General features: G+C 43.9%; 1 protein-coding gene across 6 annotated transcripts in view; it reads right to left on the bottom strand.

Moving 5' to 3' along the window:
• PTPN18 (protein tyrosine phosphatase non-receptor type 18) overlaps positions 1-13,428 on the bottom strand; it is a 15,620-nt gene extending 2,192 nt beyond the window's left edge. Inside the window, exons 1-13 of one of the 6 annotated variants that reach the window (XM_040621093.1) lie at positions 13,278-13,428; positions 11,755-11,863; positions 11,413-11,489; positions 11,238-11,333; positions 11,086-11,124; positions 3,481-3,549; positions 2,825-2,887; positions 2,473-2,615; positions 2,021-2,087; positions 1,860-1,937; positions 1,692-1,781; positions 1,325-1,413; positions 420-622 (exon numbers count right to left, since the gene is read on the bottom strand). In XM_040621093.1, coding sequence (XP_040477027.1) covers positions 420-622; positions 1,325-1,413; positions 1,692-1,781; positions 1,860-1,937; positions 2,021-2,087; positions 2,473-2,615; positions 2,825-2,887; positions 3,481-3,549; positions 11,086-11,124; positions 11,238-11,333; positions 11,413-11,489; positions 11,755-11,863; positions 13,278-13,370 — 1,216 coding nt within the window. In that variant the 5' untranslated portion in view covers positions 13,371-13,428. Of the gene's footprint in view, positions 1-419; positions 623-1,324; positions 1,414-1,691; positions 1,782-1,859; positions 1,938-2,020; positions 2,088-2,472; positions 2,616-2,824; positions 2,888-3,480; positions 3,550-11,085; positions 11,125-11,237; positions 11,334-11,412; positions 11,490-11,754; positions 13,181-13,277 lie in introns of those variants that run through there. The other 5 variants (XM_040621102.1, XM_040621084.1, XM_040621089.1 and 2 more) reach the window with 5 other exon arrangements.
• Positions 13,429-22,590: the final 9,162 nt, after the last annotated feature.

Genomic DNA, 22,590 nt, shown 5'->3' with positions numbered 1-22,590 from the left:
CCCCCCCCCCCCCCCCCCCACGGATCGACTCAGGCGGCCCCACGGAGCTCCGGAACCCATCGGGGCAGTACCGCATCCTCCATGCGCCCGGGGCCTGAGCTGGCAGGCTGGGGGCCAGGGCGGTGAGGGCAGCAGGAGGGGGAGAAGCGGAAAGGGACCCGTCCGCCTGGACTAGCGAGCATCGCCAGAGAAACGGACCGGCCTTGAGCCCAAGGCTGGGCCTGGCACACTTCCGGCCGTGAGCGGAGCTGGGCAACAGTCCCAGAGGCGTGGCCAGCAAGGCACGTACGTCAGCTTAGGCCCTGACCGGGCCGAACTGAGGGGTGGGGGTCCTCGAGGCCGCCAGCAAGACTGGGTCTGAACAAGGCGCAGGTGGCTGCCGGCCCTCCCGCCTCGCGCCCCGGCCTGCCCGGACTCACCGCCGCCGGGCAGCAACCCACGCGCGTCCTCCGCGTGCGCCTGCGGCCGCCGAGAGCGCGGCGTCACCTGGCTGTAGAGCGGCTCCTCCTCCGCGCCGCGCCCCCGCGCCCCCGCCCCGGTGCCCGCGGGCGCCCCGCGCTTCTGCACCACCGCGTACGTGTCGGCCATGGCGAGGGCCCGGGGCCCGGGCACCGAGATGCTTCTGCGGGTGGGGAGGGCGGGGAGGAAGTGAAGCGACTGAGCCAAGGGAGGGAGGGGGTGGGGAGCGCGCCTAGCTCGCAAACCGCTGGCTTCCTTTCCGCCCAAGGCTGCTAGCAGGTCGGAGAGAGCGGGCGGATAGGTCTCAGAGGAGAGGGGGAGGGGTCTCTAGATGAGGGGATCTCGGTTCTGTGTTTCGAGCGCCTGGCAACTTAGGTGGGTGAAGGGAAGGAGACAGCCTGGCAGGTGAATGGGGCGGGGTATTGATACTGAGGGGTGGTCATTTCTGTGTACATGTCTGAATGTAAGAATGAGGAAGTGGTGTTTAAAGGGGAGGGAGGGATAGCCTCAAAATGGAGAGCTAGTCTCAAGGACGAGGGGGTGAAATCTGCTGCAAAGGAAGGTTGACTCTGTCCCCAGCACCTGACATGAGGCCTGACAAGTGGGTGGCTTCAAGAACTATTTGCTAAATTAATGGCTAGGGAAGCAAAGAAAGCGCTAACATAGGGGCTAGCCAGGCCTAGGCAATGAGATCTCTGGGATCAAAGTGTCATCTTGGGGCAGGTTCCCCGACTCAGTTCAAACAGCCAGTGAATATTTGGTAAACGACAGCAAGGAAGGGCTGGTGTTTTCAAGGGCGAGGAAAGGGTTAGCCTCTGAGCATGAGAAATTGGAAAGGGAAGAATGAAGAGATGGAGCTGAGTACCTGAGGACTTCGCCATGTGGGCGAGGTGTGGTGGGAAGGGTCTGGGAAGTCTGGAGAGAGAGGGCGTCATCGTAGACTGGAGCACAATTCTGGCGAAAGACAGGAGGGGAAGGGTATGAGACTTGGAGGAAACTGGTCAGACCCCTGATGGAGGTGACCATGGACTCAGGGGTGGGTAAGCTTAAAAGGAACAGTCTGATAAGGTAGCAAGGAGGACAAAGGTGGATATCATAGTCAGTCCCTGCTCCCAGAAGGAGTCCATGGGCTAGATGCTGCAGTGATGGTAGCCAAAGACTTCTGCTCTGGGTCCTGGTCTCTGAGGGTATTGATGGTGGACAGGAAGAGAGTAGGAAGGGGGCGTTGGTACCTCCTTGAAATTCTGGTACAAGGGGCTGGTGTTTTGGAGTGCTGAGAAGAACATCTGAGCCACCGTGTGGTATAGGAACCTGTACTGCTCCTGGGGGAAGAGGAATCATCAAAAAGGGAAGACAAGAGGAGGGACGTGTCCTTGGATTGAGGAGACTGAGGCTCTTACCTCTGTTTGCACAGCTGCAGGCCGTTGCTTTCTCATCTCCAGGACCACGTTGAAGAGGCTGAAGTTAGGTGGGATCATCTGGGGCAGAGAGGGTACATGAGCAGGACCTAGTGGGCATGGGACCTGCACTGTACATAAGCACACATATGCCCTATTCATACCTGGGTCAGGAGCAACTGTCTCACATAATCCACAGTGCACAGGACACCTGTTCGCCCACAACCCGCGCTGACAAGCAAGAATAAGCGTAAGCTTGGTCAGGACCTGCCCACAACCGCTTTTATATGGGGCATTTGAGGTTGGGAGTAAGGGTCCTAATGGAGGATACCCTGCAGCACCTTTTGATTCTCAGAATCCCCAGATTACAATTTAAAGGAAAAAAACTTTTTAATTGCTTACATTTGTTGAGCATCAACTCTGTGTTTACTCTCCAGCAAGCAGTCTGCACTCAATAAATGCTAAATTTCAGCTGATGCAGCATGGCTTCAGGTTTTTCAAAAGAGGCACTCAAACTGTGACACTGGCTTCAAGGCCTTTACTGGCCTCCCAACCTCCCTCCCCACTCCCAGTCATCTCTGTCTCACGAGACCCCCATAAAACCCATTCCTTAAACCTGCAATGGACACAGAGGGGGCTGGGGCCAGATCCCTGGAGGCGACGGGCTTCCTCCACCATGGTGAGCACATGTTCAGGATTGCTAGGGACTCCTCTGTCTGGCCAGGACATATATTGCAGCTGGTACACAGAACGACATTCCTGAAACACAGGAAAAGAGCGGCAAATAATAAGAAAGCATTTACTGAGCACCTACGGCATGTCAGGCCCAGTTCTAAACATCTTCCATTTAAATCCAACAGATAATAACTGAGGAGATAGGTGCTATTGCTAATGCCCATTTTACAAATGAGAAAACAGACAGAAAACAGCTCTCCCCATATGGGAGCCTCCTCCTCCCCTTTAAGTACCTTCTGAAAAGTAACCCGGAGGGTCCTGAGCATGATGTCTGAATTCAGCCATGTCTCCCTTGTCTGAGGATGTGGGCCAGGTGGGAAGAGAGAGGAGAACAAAGACCACAGGTCCCAAAAGACATTTGCAGAAAATAAAGCATTTCTGATTAAAAAATCAAAGTCAAACATATTTTAAAAATTCATTCAGCTCAAACATCCCCCATGGCTTTCCTGAAGCAAACATTTGATAGAGGGGAGAAAGAACTATGATTAAAAACCCCAACAAGCTCATTTATAGTGGGAAAAAAAAAAAGATTTGTTCTACAACAAGAGTTTTATTGTACTTATTATGTACCAACTATATTTGACTTGAGGTAAGAGATTTTCCTGAGTTATGAAATGCTAAGTGAAATAGGGATTTTAAGAACCTAACCAGGTACATTTATATAACAGAGATAACTATGATCATAGTTAAAATGCAAAATCAATGAATATATTGAGTCCTGACTATTTGCAGGCTAATACCAGAGAGTTCCTTGCAGTGTGAGGGGACTGTGGGAAAACTATTCATCCTTTCAGGCCCAGCCCAAAAGCTTCCCTGAGAATCTTCTGGGAAACCTCCCACAACATCCAAGACTTCATAAAACACTGTTCCCACCTCTGCCCCAGCTCACCAGGGTAATGCAGAAAAGCCCAATCTGTAGTGGTTCCTGTTCTTGGGCCCAGTAACGCTCACATTTTTTCTGTGAGGCAAGGGAGAAAAGGCAGGGAGTGAAGAGCAGTAGTCTGCTTTAGAGTTCCAGCTCAATATATCCACACCCCCACAGGACACCTCAGGCATTGCTGGTGGAAGTACAGATAGCTGTAGCTATCATGCAGGCCAGCTGGCAGAGCCTTGTCAGATTAAACACACACAGACACAGTGGAGACTTGTGCTTCTGACTATGCAGGAGGAAGACAGGCCAGAATATTCTCATACTGTAAGCAATTAAAAAAACTGGACAGAACATATGAGCCACTATTTTCAGACAGTGGACCGCAGGTATTGCAGGATTGTGATCACTGAACAAAGGGAAACACATGGGTCAAATGTTATGACTGCCCAGCTTACTGCCTAGAGGCAGTCACCAGGCTGCAGGACATGGAGAGTCCAATGATCCCACTGAGTTTAGGAGCCAGAGATCATGGCTCAGGGAGGCCAAAGCAGCTAGAATTTGAAGGGCAGAGTCTTAGAAAGAACAGAGCTATGCAAACAAGAGTTAAAAAGTTCAGAAGTGTGCATATGGTCCCCTTGAATATTATTAGCTGAATAATAATCTGAGCATCATGAAATTCCATGAAGCCAGGCAAGAATAACTTCCCATGAAAGAACAGTAACTAAGAACCTATAAGATGAATATTTCCTATAATGTTCATAATGGGATAGAAATAATTTACATTCCTCCAGCCAGAGTGGAGAGATCCGACTGACTGTAAAGGCATTCAATAGGGAACCAAGAAGGACCACATGTTAGAAGTAGAATGAAATTAGTTCTAGAATAAAGGCTACTCTAGACCTGTCCTACAAAGGCTTTAAAACAAACCTTAAAATGATCAAACATCCAAAAGTACCTTAACCGCCTTCCAGAAAAAGTCTCTTTAAAGACTCTTTAAAGTAGGACAATAAAATCCAACAGTTATCTACAAAATTAAAAATGTCAAGCACCCAAGAAAAACTTACTAGACATACAAAGAAACAAGAAAACATGATCTATAACCAGGAGAAAAATAAGTGAATAGAAAATCCAATAGGGATGAAGAAAGAAGTAGACAAAGACCTTTAAACAGTTTTTTAAAAAATATTTTAAATATACTTGAAGATGGAAAAAGAAAACATGAATAAAATGAAAGTGAAACAAAAGATGGAGAAAATACCGAAATGGAACTTCTAGAGAGGAAAAATAAAATACAGGAAATAAAAAATTCACTAATAGCAGATTAGACACAGAAAAAAAGATCAGTGAACACAAAGACATAGCAGTAGAATCTATTTAAAATGAAAAAAAGAAAAAATTACTGGGAAAAAATGAACAAAGAATCAGTTACCTGTGGAAATATACCAAATGATCTAATGTATGTGTACTTGGAGTCCAGAAGAAGAAGAGGAGAGAGGGGAGAACAGAAACTATATTTGCAAAAATAATTGCTGGGAATTTTTCCAAATTTGATGAAACCACAAACCCACAAATCCAAAAAAGTCTAGCATGTACTAAAACTTCAGACTCCCAGAAGGAAGGCAGGTGTTCAAATAAACCATACTGTTTATATAAACAGTTCAAGCATAGTGAGCCGCTTTTATTAGAAATCCAATTTCCAGGCAAGATCCAACCTAGGAAGAAGGTCTTTTATTAAATCATAAGCCTGCTATATTACTCTTTTCTGCACAAAAAGTTGAAACAATCTTGAAAAAAAAAAAAAGAAACTTGGAGGACTCACATTTCCTGACTTCAAAACTTACTATGAAGTTACAATAATAAAAAATGTATACTACTGGTACAAAGATAGACCTACCAATCAATTGAATAGAATTGAAAGTCCAGAAATAAAAACTTACATTTATAGTCAATTGCTTTTTCAACAAGGATAACAAGATCATTCAAAGGGGAAAAGACAGACAAATAACAAGTGGTGAAAAAAATAACAAGTGTTGAAAATAAAGACAGACAACAAGTGTTGGTGAGGATGTGAAGAATTTGAATCCTCATACACTGCTGATTGGAAGGTAAAATGATGTAGCTGTGGAAAACAGTTTGACAGTTCCTCAAAATATTAAGAAAGGAGTTACCATATGATGTAGCAATTCCACTTCTATGTACGTAACCAAGAGAACTGAAAACATACTTCTACACAAAAACTTGCACGTAAGTGTTCATAGCAGCATTATTCATACTAGCCAAAAAGTGGAAGCAACTCACATTCCATAAAGCAATAAATGAGTAAGTAAAATGTAGTAGATCCATTCAATGGAATACTGTTCAACAACAAAAAGGACTTAACAGTGACACATGCTATAATATGCATGAATTTTAAAACCATGCTAAGTGAAAGGACTCAGTCACAAAGACAACATATCATATGATTCAGTTTACATGAAAAGTCCAGAGTAGTCAAACCTATAGGGACCAAAAATAAAGTAGGGGTTACCTAAAATAGAGAAATGGGGAGTGACTGCCAATGGATATAGGATTTCTTTGTGGGGAAATGAAGATGTAAAATTTATTGCACTGATGGCTGCTTAACTGAGGAATATACTAAAAACAATTGAATTGCACACTTTAAATGGATAAATTGCATCTTGATAAAGCTATTTTTAAAAAGAGATTGTTTATTTTGATTCAGTCCCAAAAGTTTATTTTTGCTTTTGTTTCCTTTGCCTCAGAAGACATATCGAGAAGGATGCTATGACCAATGCCAGAGAAATTACTGCCTGTACTCTCTTCTAGGATTTTTATGGTTTTGGGTCTCACATTTAGGTCTTTAATCCATTATGAGTTTTTGTGTGTGTGTGGTGTAAGAAAGTGGTCCAGTTTCTTTATTTCTTTCTCTTTCTTTTCTTTCTTTCTTTCTCTTTCTTTCTTTCTTTCTTTCTTTCTTTCTTTTTCTCTCTTTCTTCCTCTCTCCTTCTCTTTCTTTTCTTTCTCTTTTTCGCATGTAGATATCCAGTTTTCCCAGCACTATTTATTGAAGAGACGCTTTTTCCCATAGCATATTTTTGCCTCCTTTATTGAAGATTAATAGTTTAATTGACCTCATAATCATGGGTTTATTTCTGGGCTTTCTATCCTATTCCATTGATCTATGTGTCTGTTTTTGTGCCAGTATCATACTGTTTTGATTACTACAGCTCTGTAGTATAACTTAAAATCTGGAATTGTGGTATCTCCAGCTTTATATTTCTTTTTCAAGATTGCTTTGGCTATTCGGGGTCTTTTGTGGTTCCACACAAATTTTAGGATTCTTTGTTCTAGTTCTGTGAAAAATGCTGTTGGTATTTTGATAGGGATTGCATTAAATCTGTAGGTTGCTTTGGATAGTATGGACATTTTAACAATATTTCTTCTTCCAATCCATGAGCATGGACTATCTTTCCATTTATTTGTGTCATCTTCAATTTTTTTCATCAGTGTTTTATAGTTTTCAGTGTATAGGTTTTTCACTTCCTTGGTTAAGTTTTTTCCTAGGTATTTTATTATCTTTGGTGCAATTATAAATTGGATTGTTTTAATTTCTTGTTCTGCTGCTTCATTATTAGTGTATAGAAATGCAACAGATTTCTGTACATTGATTTTGTATACTGTGACCTTACTCAATTCATTTATCCATTTCAGTAATTATTTCGTGTAGTCTTTAGGGTTTTCTATATATAGTATCATGTCATCTGCAAATAGTGAAAGTTTTACTTCTTGCTTACCAATTTGGATGGTATTTCCTTTTCTTATCTGATTGCCGTGGCAAAATAAAAAGCCTTTGCATACAAAGGAAACAAACAATAAAACTAAAAAATGACCTACTGAATGGAGAAGATGTTTGCAAATGACATACCTGATAAAGGGTTAGTATACAAAATAAATAAAGAACTGATTCAACTCAACAGCCAAACACCAAATAATCCAATTAAAAAATGGACAAAAGACACAAACAGACATTTCTCCAAAGAAGACATCCAAATGGCCAACAGACACATGAAAGGATGCTTACTCAACATCTCTCATCATCAGGGAACTGCAAATCAAAACACAATGAGATATCACCTCACACCTGTCAGAATGGCTAAAATCAAAAATACAAGAAGCATCAAGTGTTGGCGAGGATGTGGAGAAAAAAGAACCACTGTGCACTGTTGGTGGGAATGCAAACTGGTTCAGCCACTCTGGAAAACAGTATGGAGGTTCCTCAAAAAATTAAAAATGGAACTACCCTATGATCCAGCAATTGCACTACCTGGTATTTATCCAAAGAATACTCAAACACTAATTCAAAAGGATATATGCACCCCTGTGTTTATTGCTGCATTATTTACAATAGCCAAATTATGGAAGCAGCCCAGTGTCCATCAATAGATGAATGGATAAAGAAGATGTGAATATATATATATACACACACACACACACACACATACACAATGGAATATAGAATGAAATCTTGCCATTTGCAACATGGATGGATCTAGAGGGTATAATACTAAGTGAAATAAATCAGTTGGAGAAAGACAAATACCATATGATCTCACTCATATGTGGAACTTAAGAAACAAAACAAATAAATGAAGAAAAAAAAGAGAGAAACCGAAAAACAGACTATTAATTACAGAGAATAAATAGGTGGTTACCGGAGGAAAGGTGGGGGTGGGGAATGGGTAAAATAGGTGAAGGGGATTAAGAGTACACTTATCTTATTAAAAAAATGAGAAAAAGACAATCTAAAGCAAAAATAATAGTGCATCATATTTAGAATTAAAACCTATGGCAACAATAACATAAAGCATGGAATGGGAAATTTAAAATATGCTAGTATAAAGTTCTTATGTTTTAAATGAAATGGTATAATATTATTTGAGTGTAGACTGTGATTAAGTTAAAGATATAACTGGTAAACCCTAAAGCCAGACTAAGCACATAATACAAAGAGGTATAACTAATAAGTAAATAATGACTATGAAATGGATTCATAAAAATTCTCAATCTGGGGGCACCTGGGTGGCTCAGTCAGTTAAGTGTCCGCCTTTGGCTCAGGTCATGGTCTTGGGGTTCTGGAATCGAGTCCCATGTCAGGCCCGTGCTCAGTGGGGAGTCTGCTTCTCCCTCTCCCTCTGCCTCTCTCCCCCACTTGTGCTCTCTCTCTCAAATAAATAAATAAATAAATAATTTTAAAATTCTCAATCTGAAAGAAGACAGAAAAGAATAAAAGGACAAAGAACAGATGGAATAAATAGAAAACAAAGATAGTAGATTTAGACTCAACATTATTGATAATATATTAACAAATAAATACTCCAATTAAAGGCAGAGATTGTCAGATTAAATAAAAAAGTAAGTCCCTACAATATGCCACCTACAAGACACTTTAAAAATAAAGATGAACATAGATAAAAAGTAAAAGAATGGAAAAAGAGATGCACACTCTAGCACAATTTAAATGGCTATATTAATATCACAGTACACTTCAGAAACAGAATATTACCAGAGATAGAAAGGAACCTTACATATTGGAAAAGGGACTGATTCATCAGGAAGACATAATCCTAACTGTATAGGCACTCAATTACAGAGTTCCAAAATAGCTGAAGCAGAAACTGACAGAACTGAAAAGACAGATAATTTTAAAATTAGAGATTTCAATATCATTTCAGCAAATAACAAGGCAAGTAGACCCCCTAAAAAGTCATACGAACAACAAGATTTGAATAATATTTGTCCTAATTGGCAGTTATAGAATAGTTGGAGATTTCGTCACTCCTCTCTCAGCAATTGATAAAACATTTAGAGAGAAGAAATTAGTAAAGATTTATAAAATACAGTAAAAATAAAAAATATTAAAGTGTCTTTCAAAAAAGACACAATTTGACTGAATTGATATTTATAGAACACTTCACTCAACAAAAGCAAAATACACATTCTTTTCAAGTGTACGCAGATTATTTACCAAGATAGGTCATATTCATAGCCATAAAACAAGTCTCACTATATGTAAAAGGATTGAAATCATATAAATTTGTTCTTTGACCACAGTAGAATTAACTAAAAATTAATAACAGGAAGATATATGGGAAAGTCCTCAAATATTTGAAACTAAGTATAACCATGGTCAAATACCATGAGTCAAAGAAAAAATCACAAGGGAAATTAGAAAATATTTTGAACTACTTGAGAAAGAAGATACAACTTATCAAGTTTATGAGATGTAGCTAAAGCAGTGCTTAGAGAAAAATGAATAACATTAAATGCTTATATATGAAAAAAGAAAAATCTCAAATCAATGATATAAGTTTAAGAAACTAGAAAAATAGGAGCAAGTTAAACCTAAATAACCATTAGAAAGGAAATGAAAAAGATAAAAAGTTATTAATGAAATAAGAAATGGAAAAAAAATAGAGAAAATGAATAAAAGCCAAAGCTGGTTCTTTAAAAAATAACAACAACAACTGACAAACCTCTAGCCCAGAGATGACTAGCATTTTCTATAAAGGGCCAGATAATATATTTCACACTTTGTGAGCCATTCAATCTACCCAACTTGCAACTACTGAATTCTGCCATTGCGGCATGAATTCTGCCATTCTGGCATTGTGGCATATATGTATATATACTATATACAAACATAGGAGTGTGGCTATATTCTAATATGTTTTATTTACAAAAAATGGGCAGCAAGACAGACCTAGTACAATAGCTAATGTTTGTTCATCTTTACTCTAGCCAGACTGACATGGGACAGATGGACAGGCAGACCACAAATTACCAAAATCAGGAATGAAAAAGGGGCATCACTACAGATTGTACAGACTCCATGATCAGCCAGTCATCCTCGGCCAGTACTTACCCCACTTCTCAACCCTGTCTATTGAATAGGCCAGAATGTAGAAACCATGTGCCTTCAATGTTGCCATGCATTTATTGAGTGACGAATTTATGCTAATAGGCAAAACAAAGATCTGGACTTATCTTCCATTCAAGGAGAGGGAGAATAAACAATGAGTAGATTACCTTGTATGCTAGAAGTGGTAAGAACTGCGAAGGAAAATAGGACACAGGAAGGAGAGTGGGAGCGCTGGGAGTTTTAAATGGTGTAAGATCCAGGAAGGTCTCATGGAGAAAGTAGTGTTTGAACAAAGATCTGAAGGTGGTAGTAGAGCAAGCAAAGAATGTTCCAGGCAGAGGGAAAAGCCAAGGCACAGTGCCATCCCTGGCACATCTGAGGAACAGCAAAGGCCAAAATGTCTAGAGTGGAGTGAATAAAGGAGAGAGGCAAACACAGAGATCAGAGCTATACCAGGACAGCTCAGTATAGGGCCTAATGGTCTATGGTGCAGACTTGGGTTGGGAAGACCAGCAGTAAAGGGGTTGTGAACATTTCAGGGATGAGCACCATAAATAAAAGGGAAAAGTTCAACAAAAAATTAGAGTAATAGTGGAGCCACTCCAAGAATTGGGCCTTTCAGACTTGAGATTAGGGAGGTGCTAACAAGATATCTCCTGCCTCCTTCCTGCACAAGGAAATGTATTCTAGATAAGGACACCTACCCGCCCATTCTCCATTTCTCGACATGCCATCAGGATCACCTGGACAAGAAGGGTAAGGGGAGAGGGGAGTGATTTGGGTTAGAGAATTGGAGAAACAAGGCCAAGGGAGGACTCAGAATGTTAGCCCCACCTCACCCTACCCTAAGGCTGACCTTGACCCCAAACTCCCAGACCAGGCGCCAGAAGTCTAGCAAGGTGTGAGGCAGGGGTCCTTGTGTGGCGATGTAGGCCTGGCTTCCGTCTGTGCCCTGGTAAAGGCTAAGTTCACCACCAAGATCTTGCTGTCACCCCCACCATGTCCGCCCCTTCCCTGACTCCCAGCCTGACCCGGATGAAGTTGCCATTGATGTAGTCGCCATGTCCCTCTTCCTGGAGCAGGGAAAGGATCACTCGTGTCTGATCATCTGCCAGCGGGAGAGGTGAGAAAAGTGCTTTGGGGTGAGAGGAGCATCAAGGCCCTGATGGCTTCCTGGATGAAAGCCAGCAGGGTTATTGCACACCCAGCAGGGATCCCACCTGGGTGCACTTGTAAGCTGCTCAGGAGAAATGCAGCCACTGCAAGGATCTGAGAGGGAGTGCACTGGGAGCATAGTGGGGTGGACTGGACTGCCATGGGGTGGAGGATGTGTGCAGAGCCTCACAGACTCCTTCCGGAAGCCCCCGACTTACACGGCAGCACATCTTTGTAGCGGTTCTTCCTCACGTTCCCTGGCAGACTGCCAGCCTCAGTGGAGCACACACGGTCAGTCTTCCACGCAGCTGAGCAGGCCTGGATGTCCTGACCAGGAGAGGGAGGAGAGAGAAAGAGAGGAGCTAGGTCAGAGTTCTGGGGCACAGAGGCACTTGTAGGGATGCAAAGTACATGGCCTGTGAGAGGTGAATGCAGACTCTTCGATAGCATGGTGCCTGGGTAATTGTAGTGATACAATAGTAATAGCAACTCAGAGCCACTCCTCTGTGCCAGGCTCTGTGCTAACAACATTGAATCATTACAAGGTCACCCCGAAGCTAGTACTATTATCGATGTCCCCACTGTGTAGGTAAGAAAGCTGAGGCACAACATGGTTGATTGACTTGCTGAAAGTCCCACCCAGGAAGTGGAACAGTGAGGGTTGCTCTCAAACCTCTCAGCATCTACCCCCTAAACACTCAATCTGTGCTACATTGTATTGTAAACGATAATTGTAACATAATATGTATGTAATATAACGAACATGATGATGTATGGTATATGACAATATCCAATGTATATGATTATAATGTATAACATTACTTATGTAACAAAATAGTACAGATACTTTATTACTGTTACATTATTATAATTTGTATTACCACCATCATCAGCTATTCATAATCAGAAGATAGTAACACCTACCAAAGCCTACGACGCTGCATTAGTATTCCTTACACATGGCTTGCATCACGGCATTGTAATGTTTAGCGCATTTATAATTAGTGACAAAGGATCCTACAAAGTGAGCGCTCAAGATGTGTAAGCTCTTTTTTACCCACACCAGTTCCTCACGCCAGTTTAGTCATTAACGGTCGCGTTTTACCCAAGGAAAAACTGACGCCAGAGGACCCGGGTAAAGTACCCTACATCACAGCGCCTATTAGAGTCCGGCATCCACACCACCATCCCCTCTTCCCCCCACCCTCAGCAGGGCTTCTTGGTTCCTCTTCCCCTAGACCCTTCTTCCACATGATCACAGAAGTGATCACCGGGGCGCCTGGAGAGGCCCCTGGTGACAGGTGTCCAGAGCAAGTGAGCGCCTGCCTTCCCTTGTTGCGCCGGCTTCTCCAGCCCGACCCAGCAGCGGGACCGTTCCGGGAGCTGGATGAGGGCACAGGGGACCCAAGGGCGTGTGCGGCACCGCCCAACCCGGCCGTGGACTTCGCCCTCTGGGGCTCTGCAGGCAGAAGATGAGGACAGAGACGGGGTTAAGAGTGACAGAGAGGTGCTGGGGTGAGAAAAATAGACCTTGAGGCGAGGAGACACCCTTGGACGCCGAAATGGAGAGAGAGAGAGAGAGAGAGAGAGAGAGAGAGAGAGAGAGAGAGAGAGAGACTGAGAGAGATTGGGAGAGAGGGAGATAGGCAAAGCGCGGCAGGGTGCACAGGACAGACATCCGGACAGTCCAGGACCAGGAGCCGGAGCGCGCGATTTGGCTTGGCCACTCTCGCCCACTTACGCTGAACTCGCCGGCAAGGACCGCCCTTTCCCGGCCGCCTCGCGCGTCCAACTGCTCCAAGAAGCTCCGCGCAGCGTCCAAGTTGCGGCTCATGACGCTGTGCGCCCCACAAGTCCAGTCCAGCTGTTGCGCTCCGCGAGGCTAGCTAGCTAGTAGCAAGAAAGCGGGAGGCGGAGGCGGGCTGCGGAGGCCCTGCCTCCGATCTTGCGACCCAATGGAAGCGCGCAACAGGCGGCAGGGCGCGCCCCTCGGCCAATGACTATCTCCCTCTCTCCCTGTGCCTCCCACAGGCTCCCGGACCCGGGCGCAGCCGGAGCCCCAAGTCCTCTCCCGCTGGGCCTGGGAACTGAGTCCAGCGCTGGTGCTTCCCTTTTTATGGGCGCCAGGCATGTTGGCTGAGTCCGCACAATCCCCTGGACACTTTCTCCTGCTTAGTCCCAGGATCCTCGCCCGGGGCCAACCTTCCTCCAAGGGCCCGCGTTGGGTAGATGGCCTTGCGTCCTCGCCCGGCCTCCCACGTCCAATCCCCCTGAGAGATAGACTGGGCTCCGAGCCAGAGTGGCGGCGCGGCAGCTGTGAGTGGAGATGGTCGCCGAGATTGAGCTGCGACCCTGCCTCGAGGACCCTGGGTTGGGGGCGTCCCTCACTGTGCGCTCCGGCGGCAGGGCCCAGAGGAAGGTCAAGGGAGGTTGCTGAGGTTGCCGCGGGGGGAAAATGACACCCGGGCACCCCTGCTGTGAGAAAGACCGAATGGAAGCGGATGTTTCTGTACCTCTGTATTTCCTGAGGTTCCTTTTTCTGGATCGGGCTAGGAGGAGCTGGGGGCGCCAGGATCCTTTCTGAATTTAAGGTTCTCATCCCGCATAAACCTGCAGGGAAACAGAACTGAGGCCGTCAAAAGTGGGTTCCAGTGGGAAAGATCTCAAGGCTTTCAAAAAGCTTCTCTCTTTCTTGCTGTCTCCACACCCTCACCTTCAGAAAATGGGCAGGAAAAGGCCAAGAGGACAATTTGGTGACCCAGTTCCCGGGGTCACCAAGGGGAGGCTGGAGAAAGCTGAGAGGAGCCTAGGGATCCTGCCTCGGTAAATTGGCCAGCCCACCCCTCACCCAGCGGGGCTCCAGGGATCATGGAAGGAATTTCTGGGGGTGTCCGACTGGAGGGGGTGTCTGTGGAGTCCAGTTTTAGGTCGTTAAAGTATCAAAGGTTAACCAATGGGGTGAGGTGTACTTTAAGTGATTGAGGGGGCAACAAGGTCATTGGTTCAGGTTGTGGATTTAATTAATTATGGGTTATTAGAGTGTTGTTTGAGTTAGGGATGGGCAAACTCTTTTCAAAAGGCTTTGGTTTTTGGCTTTGCTGTCTCTGGTGTCTGTCCCAGCTACTCAGCTCCCCCAGGGCATTGTGAAAGCAGCCATAGGCCACATGTAAAGAAATGAGTGTGGCTATATTCCAATAAAACTATTTGTGGACACTGAAATTTTAATTTCATGTAATTTTCATGTGTCACAAAACATTTGTGTGTGTGTGTGGCCTGAGGCTGTGTGCTTTACTGACCCAGGTTTAAGTGACGGAAGTCAAAGTGGATGATCAGTGGGGATGTTTCCTTTATTGAGGGGTTAGGCGAGGTCACCATGGACTCAGTGGTTATTAGTTTCATCTCTAAGAGTTCAAAGATGGTCAGTAGTGGTCTCTGTGGATGGGCGCTTATAATGAATTCATTGGAGGTCAGTGAGAATTCTTTGGACGTTCATGGGCAACTGTCATCAGATGTTAATGGCAGTCATTGGAGGTCAGTGAAAGACAATGAAAGTCGCTGAAGGGCTATCGGGATTTGGAGTGGTAGTTTAAGTAATTGAGGGATCCAAAGAAGGAAGGGTCATTGAGGGCTCCTATTTAGTGCACTATAGTGTATGTCAATGAAATCACTGAGATTTTGTAGATGAAATCATGGGTTTTTGGAGACTCAGGGAGGTGGGATACAGAAGTTTCAGGGAACTTGGAGAAGATATGGATGTTCAATGGAGGAGTCATGGGCACTCTTTAGTTTCTGAGTACTCATGGATACTAATGACAGTCATTAGGGACTAGTGGATACCAGAGTAAACATGGAAGAGTCACTGTGGGATGATGAAAGGTCTTTGTGGACCCTGGTGTTAGTGGATGTCATTGGAGGTCAAAGGTCACTGGAAACTGGCGGTACCTCAGGAGCAGATGCAACATTGAAGGGTCATTGGTCCATCCATATCATCTGTGGTAGTGACTGGGAGGCAGGAAGGCTGACCCAGAAGCTGGGGTCTGGGTAGCTGGGGATCTTCTGACTAGTGACTGAGGGTCTGTTTGTCCAGTATCTACCTGTCCACCTGGCTTTTCAGGGTGATGTTTATCTTGCTAAGGGCCTGGCTTTCTCACAGGCTGGGGTCTGTCTTACTGGCAGGAGGTAAGCCTGTCAAGCTGAGGGCTGGTTGGCTACTTGACTGGGTAGGTGGGATATCTCTCTGCTGGGGTAATGTCTATTTGTCTATGGGGGGGGGGTCTGACTGTCCTGGAGGGATTGTATTTTGGTTGGCTGGGATCACCTACTAATTGGCTGGTACCGGGAGGTGTCCATATGTCTGACCACAAATCTTTCTGGATGTCTGGCTGGGGATCTTCCCATTTGTTCAAGAATCTGTCCATTTGGCTGTCTGTCCCTCTGGAGTCTATCTCCCTGGGATTTTGTCCATCCAGAAGTCTGTCTAGCCAAGGGTCTGCATGTCTGCCTATTTGGGGATCTTTCTATCTGGTTCAAAATCTTATGGCTTATGAACAGAATGGCTCAGGCTGTGGCCCCCCTGTCATGCTTCCCCCTGGATTTGCTGTATTTTTGGTTGCATGTTCACCCTTACTCCATGCCCTCCTCTCATTGTTTAATTTGCCTGCCCCACTGACTATCCTTCTAGGTCTCTTCAGATATCCAAATGCTCCTGGCTTGCAATCTACTCAACTCAGGCTGGGTGTGGGGGATGGGAAGACCCATGAGAGTTCCTCCAGTAGCCCTGCCTGTCCTACCTCTCTTCTCCCAGAGAATTGCATGCCATGTTCTTACAATGGAATTTGCTGCTGCTAGGGTCCTTTTTATTCACCCTATTAGTGCCAATCCCATGAAGTGGGAGCAGTGGGCACTGCCCTTGAAGATCCTAAGTACGCCAATGCCCACATGCCACATGCCAATCTGTTTGCCAGCTCAGAGTGCTCACTCAACAGAGGCAAGTGAACTGGGTGCTGGAAGGTGCTTGGGTAAGCCTTCTTAATGCTGTGAGGAACCCAGGCTGAGCCAATATTGCAAAGGGAAAAATTGTAACTTTATAATGGAGAAACATAGATACCACCTTAACCCAGTGAGCTTGTTGGGAAATACTTTGAAACTATTGACAGTACTACTGTACAGTTCTTCTCTGGCTTCCTTTTTTGATAGACTGAAAAAGGGCTGAAGACATTTGAAAAAATTCTCCCACTGCTCTTGTTAAGAACATGCAGGCGGGGTGGGCTGACCTGTTGGTTCATCCACAAATGTGGTGCTTGGCGAACAAGAAAGATGACACTGTCTCCAATAGGGGCAGCTCGTGCCCACCAGTGACTGCAGCTAACTACCTTTGCAAGGGCTTTTGTTAGTCTCCTCTAACTCTTCTCCAGGGTTCTGGATTCCAGTGTTCTGAATTGAGGATCCCTCCTGGTCCCTTTCTGGGGGAAAAAAAGCGGCAGCTTAGAGCTGGGGGAACACAGCCCAAGGAGAAAGCCACCCTACCTACCGTTTCTCAGTCCTGCTGCCAACCCACATGACCTCTCTGTGGAGGCTGGTTTCTACCCCTGGGAGCTGCCCTGTTGTTCTGCTTCATAGAAGGAGGGGGAAAGCCCTCTTCCTCATCTTTAAAAAATGACATCCTTAAAATGTTCATATCAACCAGCCCCACTTCTTCCAGGGCAGAGCCTGGATATCTTCATCACCCAGAGTGAGCCCCAGATGCTAGTACATGCCTTTGGAGGAAATAAACTCAGTCCTGGGCTCTCTGTGCCAACAGCTCCAACTGCTGTAAGCTCTAGGCAAACAAATGCTCTGACAGTGATGCTGGTAGCATCCTGGGGCCTCTGGTCAGGTCGCCCTGCATCCTTGGCTTGCAGCTTCCAAACCCAACTTTAGCTCAGCCCACACACACCTCTGTGTGTGGCACTTTATTTCAAAAAGACCAACTAGCCACGTTCTTTTAAGCTTAGTCTGGCTGGAGTCCTGCATAGCTTAGGGCTCTTCTGTGGGTGCTGAATGCAGAGCCCACGGCATCACAACCAAAGGGAGGTATGGATCTTCTCCATCGGCTTCTGCCACTCAATTATAAAACCAGAGAGCAGTTAAGTGCACATCTATGTCTGGGCAAGTATGAACACCTCTGGAAGGATTCCTGTAACAAGACCAAAAGCAAGGGCAGAGGGCATCTCATGCTGCTGCTGTTGCTGCTGCTGCTACCCGGTAATCTGAAGTCCTAGCCAATGCACTGTGGCAAGGAGAACGAAAGAGCGGGGGTCTGTCAAAAATACTGTGTAACTGGCACATGGCATAATCAGCTAGAAAGTTCTAGAAAATCTTATGAAAAGCCATAAGTGCTTACAAGAAAATTTAATAAGGTATCCAGTTGAAATATAATATACACATACACACATCACACATATACATACAGAAATCACTTTCCCATAGTGCAGCAAAAATGAATTTGAAACTGTAATGCAAAAAAAATCTATTAATTTCTTGAAAAATAGGCACCAAGTTCCAAACCCCTATTGAATTAATAGAGCTAAGCAATGATATTAATGTCTGCTACCATCACAAAAAGATACCCACACATTATCATCCTCCTGGTAAAAGAACACAACACTCCACCAAGTATTTCCAACACCAAAATTTAAACCTGTACCTGATTGAGCCTTTAGATCTAAATGTTAATTCAGAGGAAATAGAAGGGCAAAGAAAAATGTTTAATGACACAACAGGGACAAGATCACAGACATTCAGACTTTGGAAACTCTGTAAGACAAATAAACCAGTTTCTTAATTGAATAAATTGCAAAGAAAACATTGAAAAAAAGAGAGAGAATCCTATAGGTTAAAAGAGAATTAGGATGTATAGACAAATACTTATGGCAGCATTATGCATAACGGCCCCAAAGTGGAAACAACCCAAGTTGAATAAATTGATAAATGGATAAATAAAATGTGGTATATCCATACAATGGACTATTACTCAGCAGTAAAAAGAAATGAAGTACTGATGCATGCTACCACAGGGATCAACTTTGAAAATGCACTGCTAAGTAAAAGAAGGCAGTCAAAAAACACCACATATTGTATGATTCTATTCGTACGAAATGTCCAGAATACGCAAGTCTATGGACCAAAAGTAGATTAGTGGTTGCAAGGGCCTGACGGTGGAGGGATGGCTGGAGGGGAATGGGAAGTGACAGCTAATGGGTACGGGGTTCCTTTTAGGAGGGAGAAAAATGTTCTAAAATTAGATCGTAGCAATGGTTGCACAATCCTGTGAAGATGATAAAAAAGTTTAATTGTGTGTGTATATATATATATTTTAAAGATTTTATTTATTTATGTGACAGCCAGCCAGCGAGAGCGGGAACACAGCAGGGGGAGTGGGAGAGGAAGAAGCAGGCTCATAGCGGAGGAGCCTGATGTGGGGCTCGATCCCAGAACGCCGGGATCACGCCCTGAGCCGAAGGCAGACGCTTAACGACTGCGCTACCCAGGCGCCCCAATTGTATATATTTCTTAATTGTGTACCCTGAATGGGTGAACTGTGTGATATGTGAATTGTATCTCAATAAAGCTATTTAAAAAGAATGACAAGTGACTTTTCAATCATTTGTAACGAATGGACCTCATTTGGATCGTAGTTCAAACTAACATACTGTAATCAGGGAAAACTCAACACTAACTGGATATTTGAAATAATATATTTGGAATATATAATATATAAAATATATATTTGGAATAATTGGTGTGATAATGGTATTGTTATTCTTGTTGAGTGCTTATCTTTTGGAGATCTCTACAGAGATATTCATGGATGAAATGACATGACGTCAAGGATTTGCTTCAAAATAAACAAGTAAGTGGACATAGGGAGTAGACGGGGCTATGAAGGAAAGCAGACTGCTCAACACTGAGGCGGGCTCATGGACTCACTGTATGGGCCTCTCTGCTCTTGCATGTTTCAAATTTTGCACAGTTAAAATATTTAAATCAATCAATATAGAGGTGAACAATCATTTCTATAGAGAAAGAGAGCAAACAGTTCAGAGAAAACACACACATACAAATGGCCAAAGCAGCACAATCTCCCTCATAATTAAAGAAATAGAAATTCAGCTGGGGAACCATTTTGCACCTAGAGCTTGGCCAAGATGAAAAGTCTGATAGTACCCAGTGTCAGCAAGGACTCAGAAACGCACCGAGATCTACTGACAGTAGCCAGGACAGTCTCCTGGAGGACAACTCAGCAGCATCTATCATCATTTTAAAGACAAAATTCCACTCACAGGAATTTATTCATCAGATATACTTGCATAAGTATACACAGAGGTATGTTCAATGACGATCTTGAAGCAAGTTTTCTGGTAGTAAAAATAGAAAATAACTTGAATGTGCAGGCATTAAATAGGAGGTGGACCCACATATACTGGATATCCTTCATAACCTAGAGGTAGCTGAAAGAGATCATTAAACGGAAAGACAGGAAGCTTCAGAATGGTGTATGCAGCATGATTTTTGGGCCAAAAAAATACCATGAAGAGGAAACATCTGGCCATATATATTTTTTTAAGTCAATAGTCCATAGCTTCTGGGCAGCAGGGTGGGATTGTTGGGGGCACAGACAGGAGTAAGGTGGTTTATTTTTCACTGTGCATTTCTGTCATTTTTTTAAAACGTAAGGTGTGTTACTTTTGTAATTTAAAGAAGTGTCAGTATTGGAGAAGTATTTACATCTTCAAACTCTTGAAGGCAATCAGACAAAATCAAAGTGCCTTCCCTGCATGCCAAAGAAAACTGGGCAGAGAACCCAGAAGGGAGCTCACAAAAGTGGCCAACAAGTAAATGAAATGTCTACACACAGAAGGACTAAATTCTCCCTCTTCCCTGGATCCCCAGTGCACCATTCCCTCCTGCAAGGCACCAGTTGAATGTTTACCCTCCTGGAGATAATGCAGTTGATACACCAGCACAAGGCCCTCCCCCTTCCTTCTGCACACTGGCAGCATATCACATATGGCATGTCACCATGCTTTTTATTCCACACTTTATCTGGAGGTGCCCAGTGGCTACAGTATTCCACTCCGTGGATACACCCTAATTTATGTAACTTCAGTGCTGCTCATGGACACCCAGGCTGTTTCCGGGCTTTCGCTGCTACAAACAATGGTACAGAACCTTGCACGGTGACCACTGTGTACGTGGTGTGCAGGTTGGCCGCATTCCTAGCTCTGGCTACTGGATCAAAGTAGAAATTATAAAATTTCCCCGCAAACTTTTGTATCTATTGTATAAAGCTCAACTCCCCACACCTTTATGAACCATATTGAACCTTCTTCATCTTTGCCAATCTGATAAAAATGGTCTCCTGCTATAACCTTCCTGGTAGTAAATATCAAAAGGCTTAGACTTGCGCATCTCCTTGGATCAGAAATTTCACTTCTAGGAGTGTACCGTAGGGAAAGAATAAGGGATAGTGGGCAAGATGTTCACTGCAGTCAGTTTGGTGAACCAATGCCTAAAATGGATCTCATACTATGCTTGAATTTTCACTTTTTTTTGTACATGAGCACATTCTCTTTCCTCTTTTTTTACCACGACCCCTTGGCCCTAACTCTCAATGGCTTTCAACCACCACTAATGGTCGGCCCATCTCCTTTGTTAACTTTAAAAATAAAACCGGCAGTTGTTTGACCAGCAAAAAAACCGCGTTTATTTGGCAATAGCAGAGAACTGCAATCCAAGACAAGCATGGTAGGGAAAAACCATAGACAAGACCAGAGAACAAAAGAGAGGAATGCTCTTTTACAGAGGAAAGGGAGACGCTGGGAGGGCTGTTATAAGCAAAAAGTCCATTAGAGTAAACTGGGAGTTCAAAGTATAGCGGCTTTTCATTGGCTGAGTTGACTGTCTCTCATCGGCTGGGCTGTTGCCAGATACTAGAGTAGCAGCTAAAGTAGCAGGGACTGACAAGGTTTCTCTTCCACTTGGGTCTGCAATTGAGGAGTTTAAGGAGCGATAGGGCGTGAGATCAATCCCTGCTGGCTTTCCAACTTTATTGTAAAGGAGGTTCCCTTTTATTTTCACACCTCAACCTTTTTACTTGAAGATTTTTAATAACTTAAAGATATGAAAAATGCTTTAATAACAACAGGAGGCATTTGTAATTATCTTCCTTTTAATCCTTTACTGTGAAAAACTTAAAACATATATCAAAGTAGAAAGAATACTGTAACAAACCCTGTCTGCATCACCTAAATGTGACAATTAGTATTTTGCTTCAGCTTTTTCCCCCTCTGCTGAGGCATTCAAGCAAGTATCAGGCTGATATTTCACCCCTAAATACTTCATTGTCTAAAAACTAAGAACATTTTCTAAAGGAACTCCAATGTTATGTTGTTACCCAATAAGATTACCAGTAATTCCTTTAAAACTTCTATAACTTTTATTTTGAAATGTCATGTTTACATAAAAGTTGCAAAAACAGGGCACAGATCTCTCATGCCCTTAACCTGGATACGCCACATGTTAATATTTCTGAATATTGAGGACACTAGAATATGAACATCAGTTGCAGACATGACACAGGGCTTTTCCTGACCACAAAGTCCCTCTACTCTCTCTGGGCCACTGCTCTCTGGCCAGAGGACATGCTCCAAATGGTACACACCAAAGCCCGCGCCCACATCTGTCACCTCTCTTGTCCTTCACATTTCAAAACCATACAAGAACTGATTTCTTCCTAAAAAAGTCAAATAAAAGATGCATAAATATCCCTTTAAGCACTGTACCACGCCTCAAATCCAAGGCTCCCTGTGGGTCCTCAGGATATTACCTGTGCGATACACAAGGCACTACAGTGGACATGTCCCACTCCTTTCTTGCTTTAATTACTGTTATTTTATAAACTCACTTTACAAACTCCCCTGCTATAACATCCAGGCAAAGTTGTGCCTAAGATGTCCCCAGCAGCATCACAGTGACCACTTCAGACCCTAGGATGGTGACTCAAGAAGAACATT

This window comes from Ursus maritimus, unplaced genomic scaffold (assembly GCF_017311325.1).
Source record: "Ursus maritimus isolate PB19 unplaced genomic scaffold, ASM1731132v1 scaffold_10, whole genome shotgun sequence".
NCBI classification, from domain to species: domain Eukaryota; kingdom Metazoa; phylum Chordata; class Mammalia; order Carnivora; family Ursidae; genus Ursus; species Ursus maritimus.
Note: the sequence above shows the minus strand (reverse complement) of the source record. Positions and strands in the feature narration are given on the sequence as shown.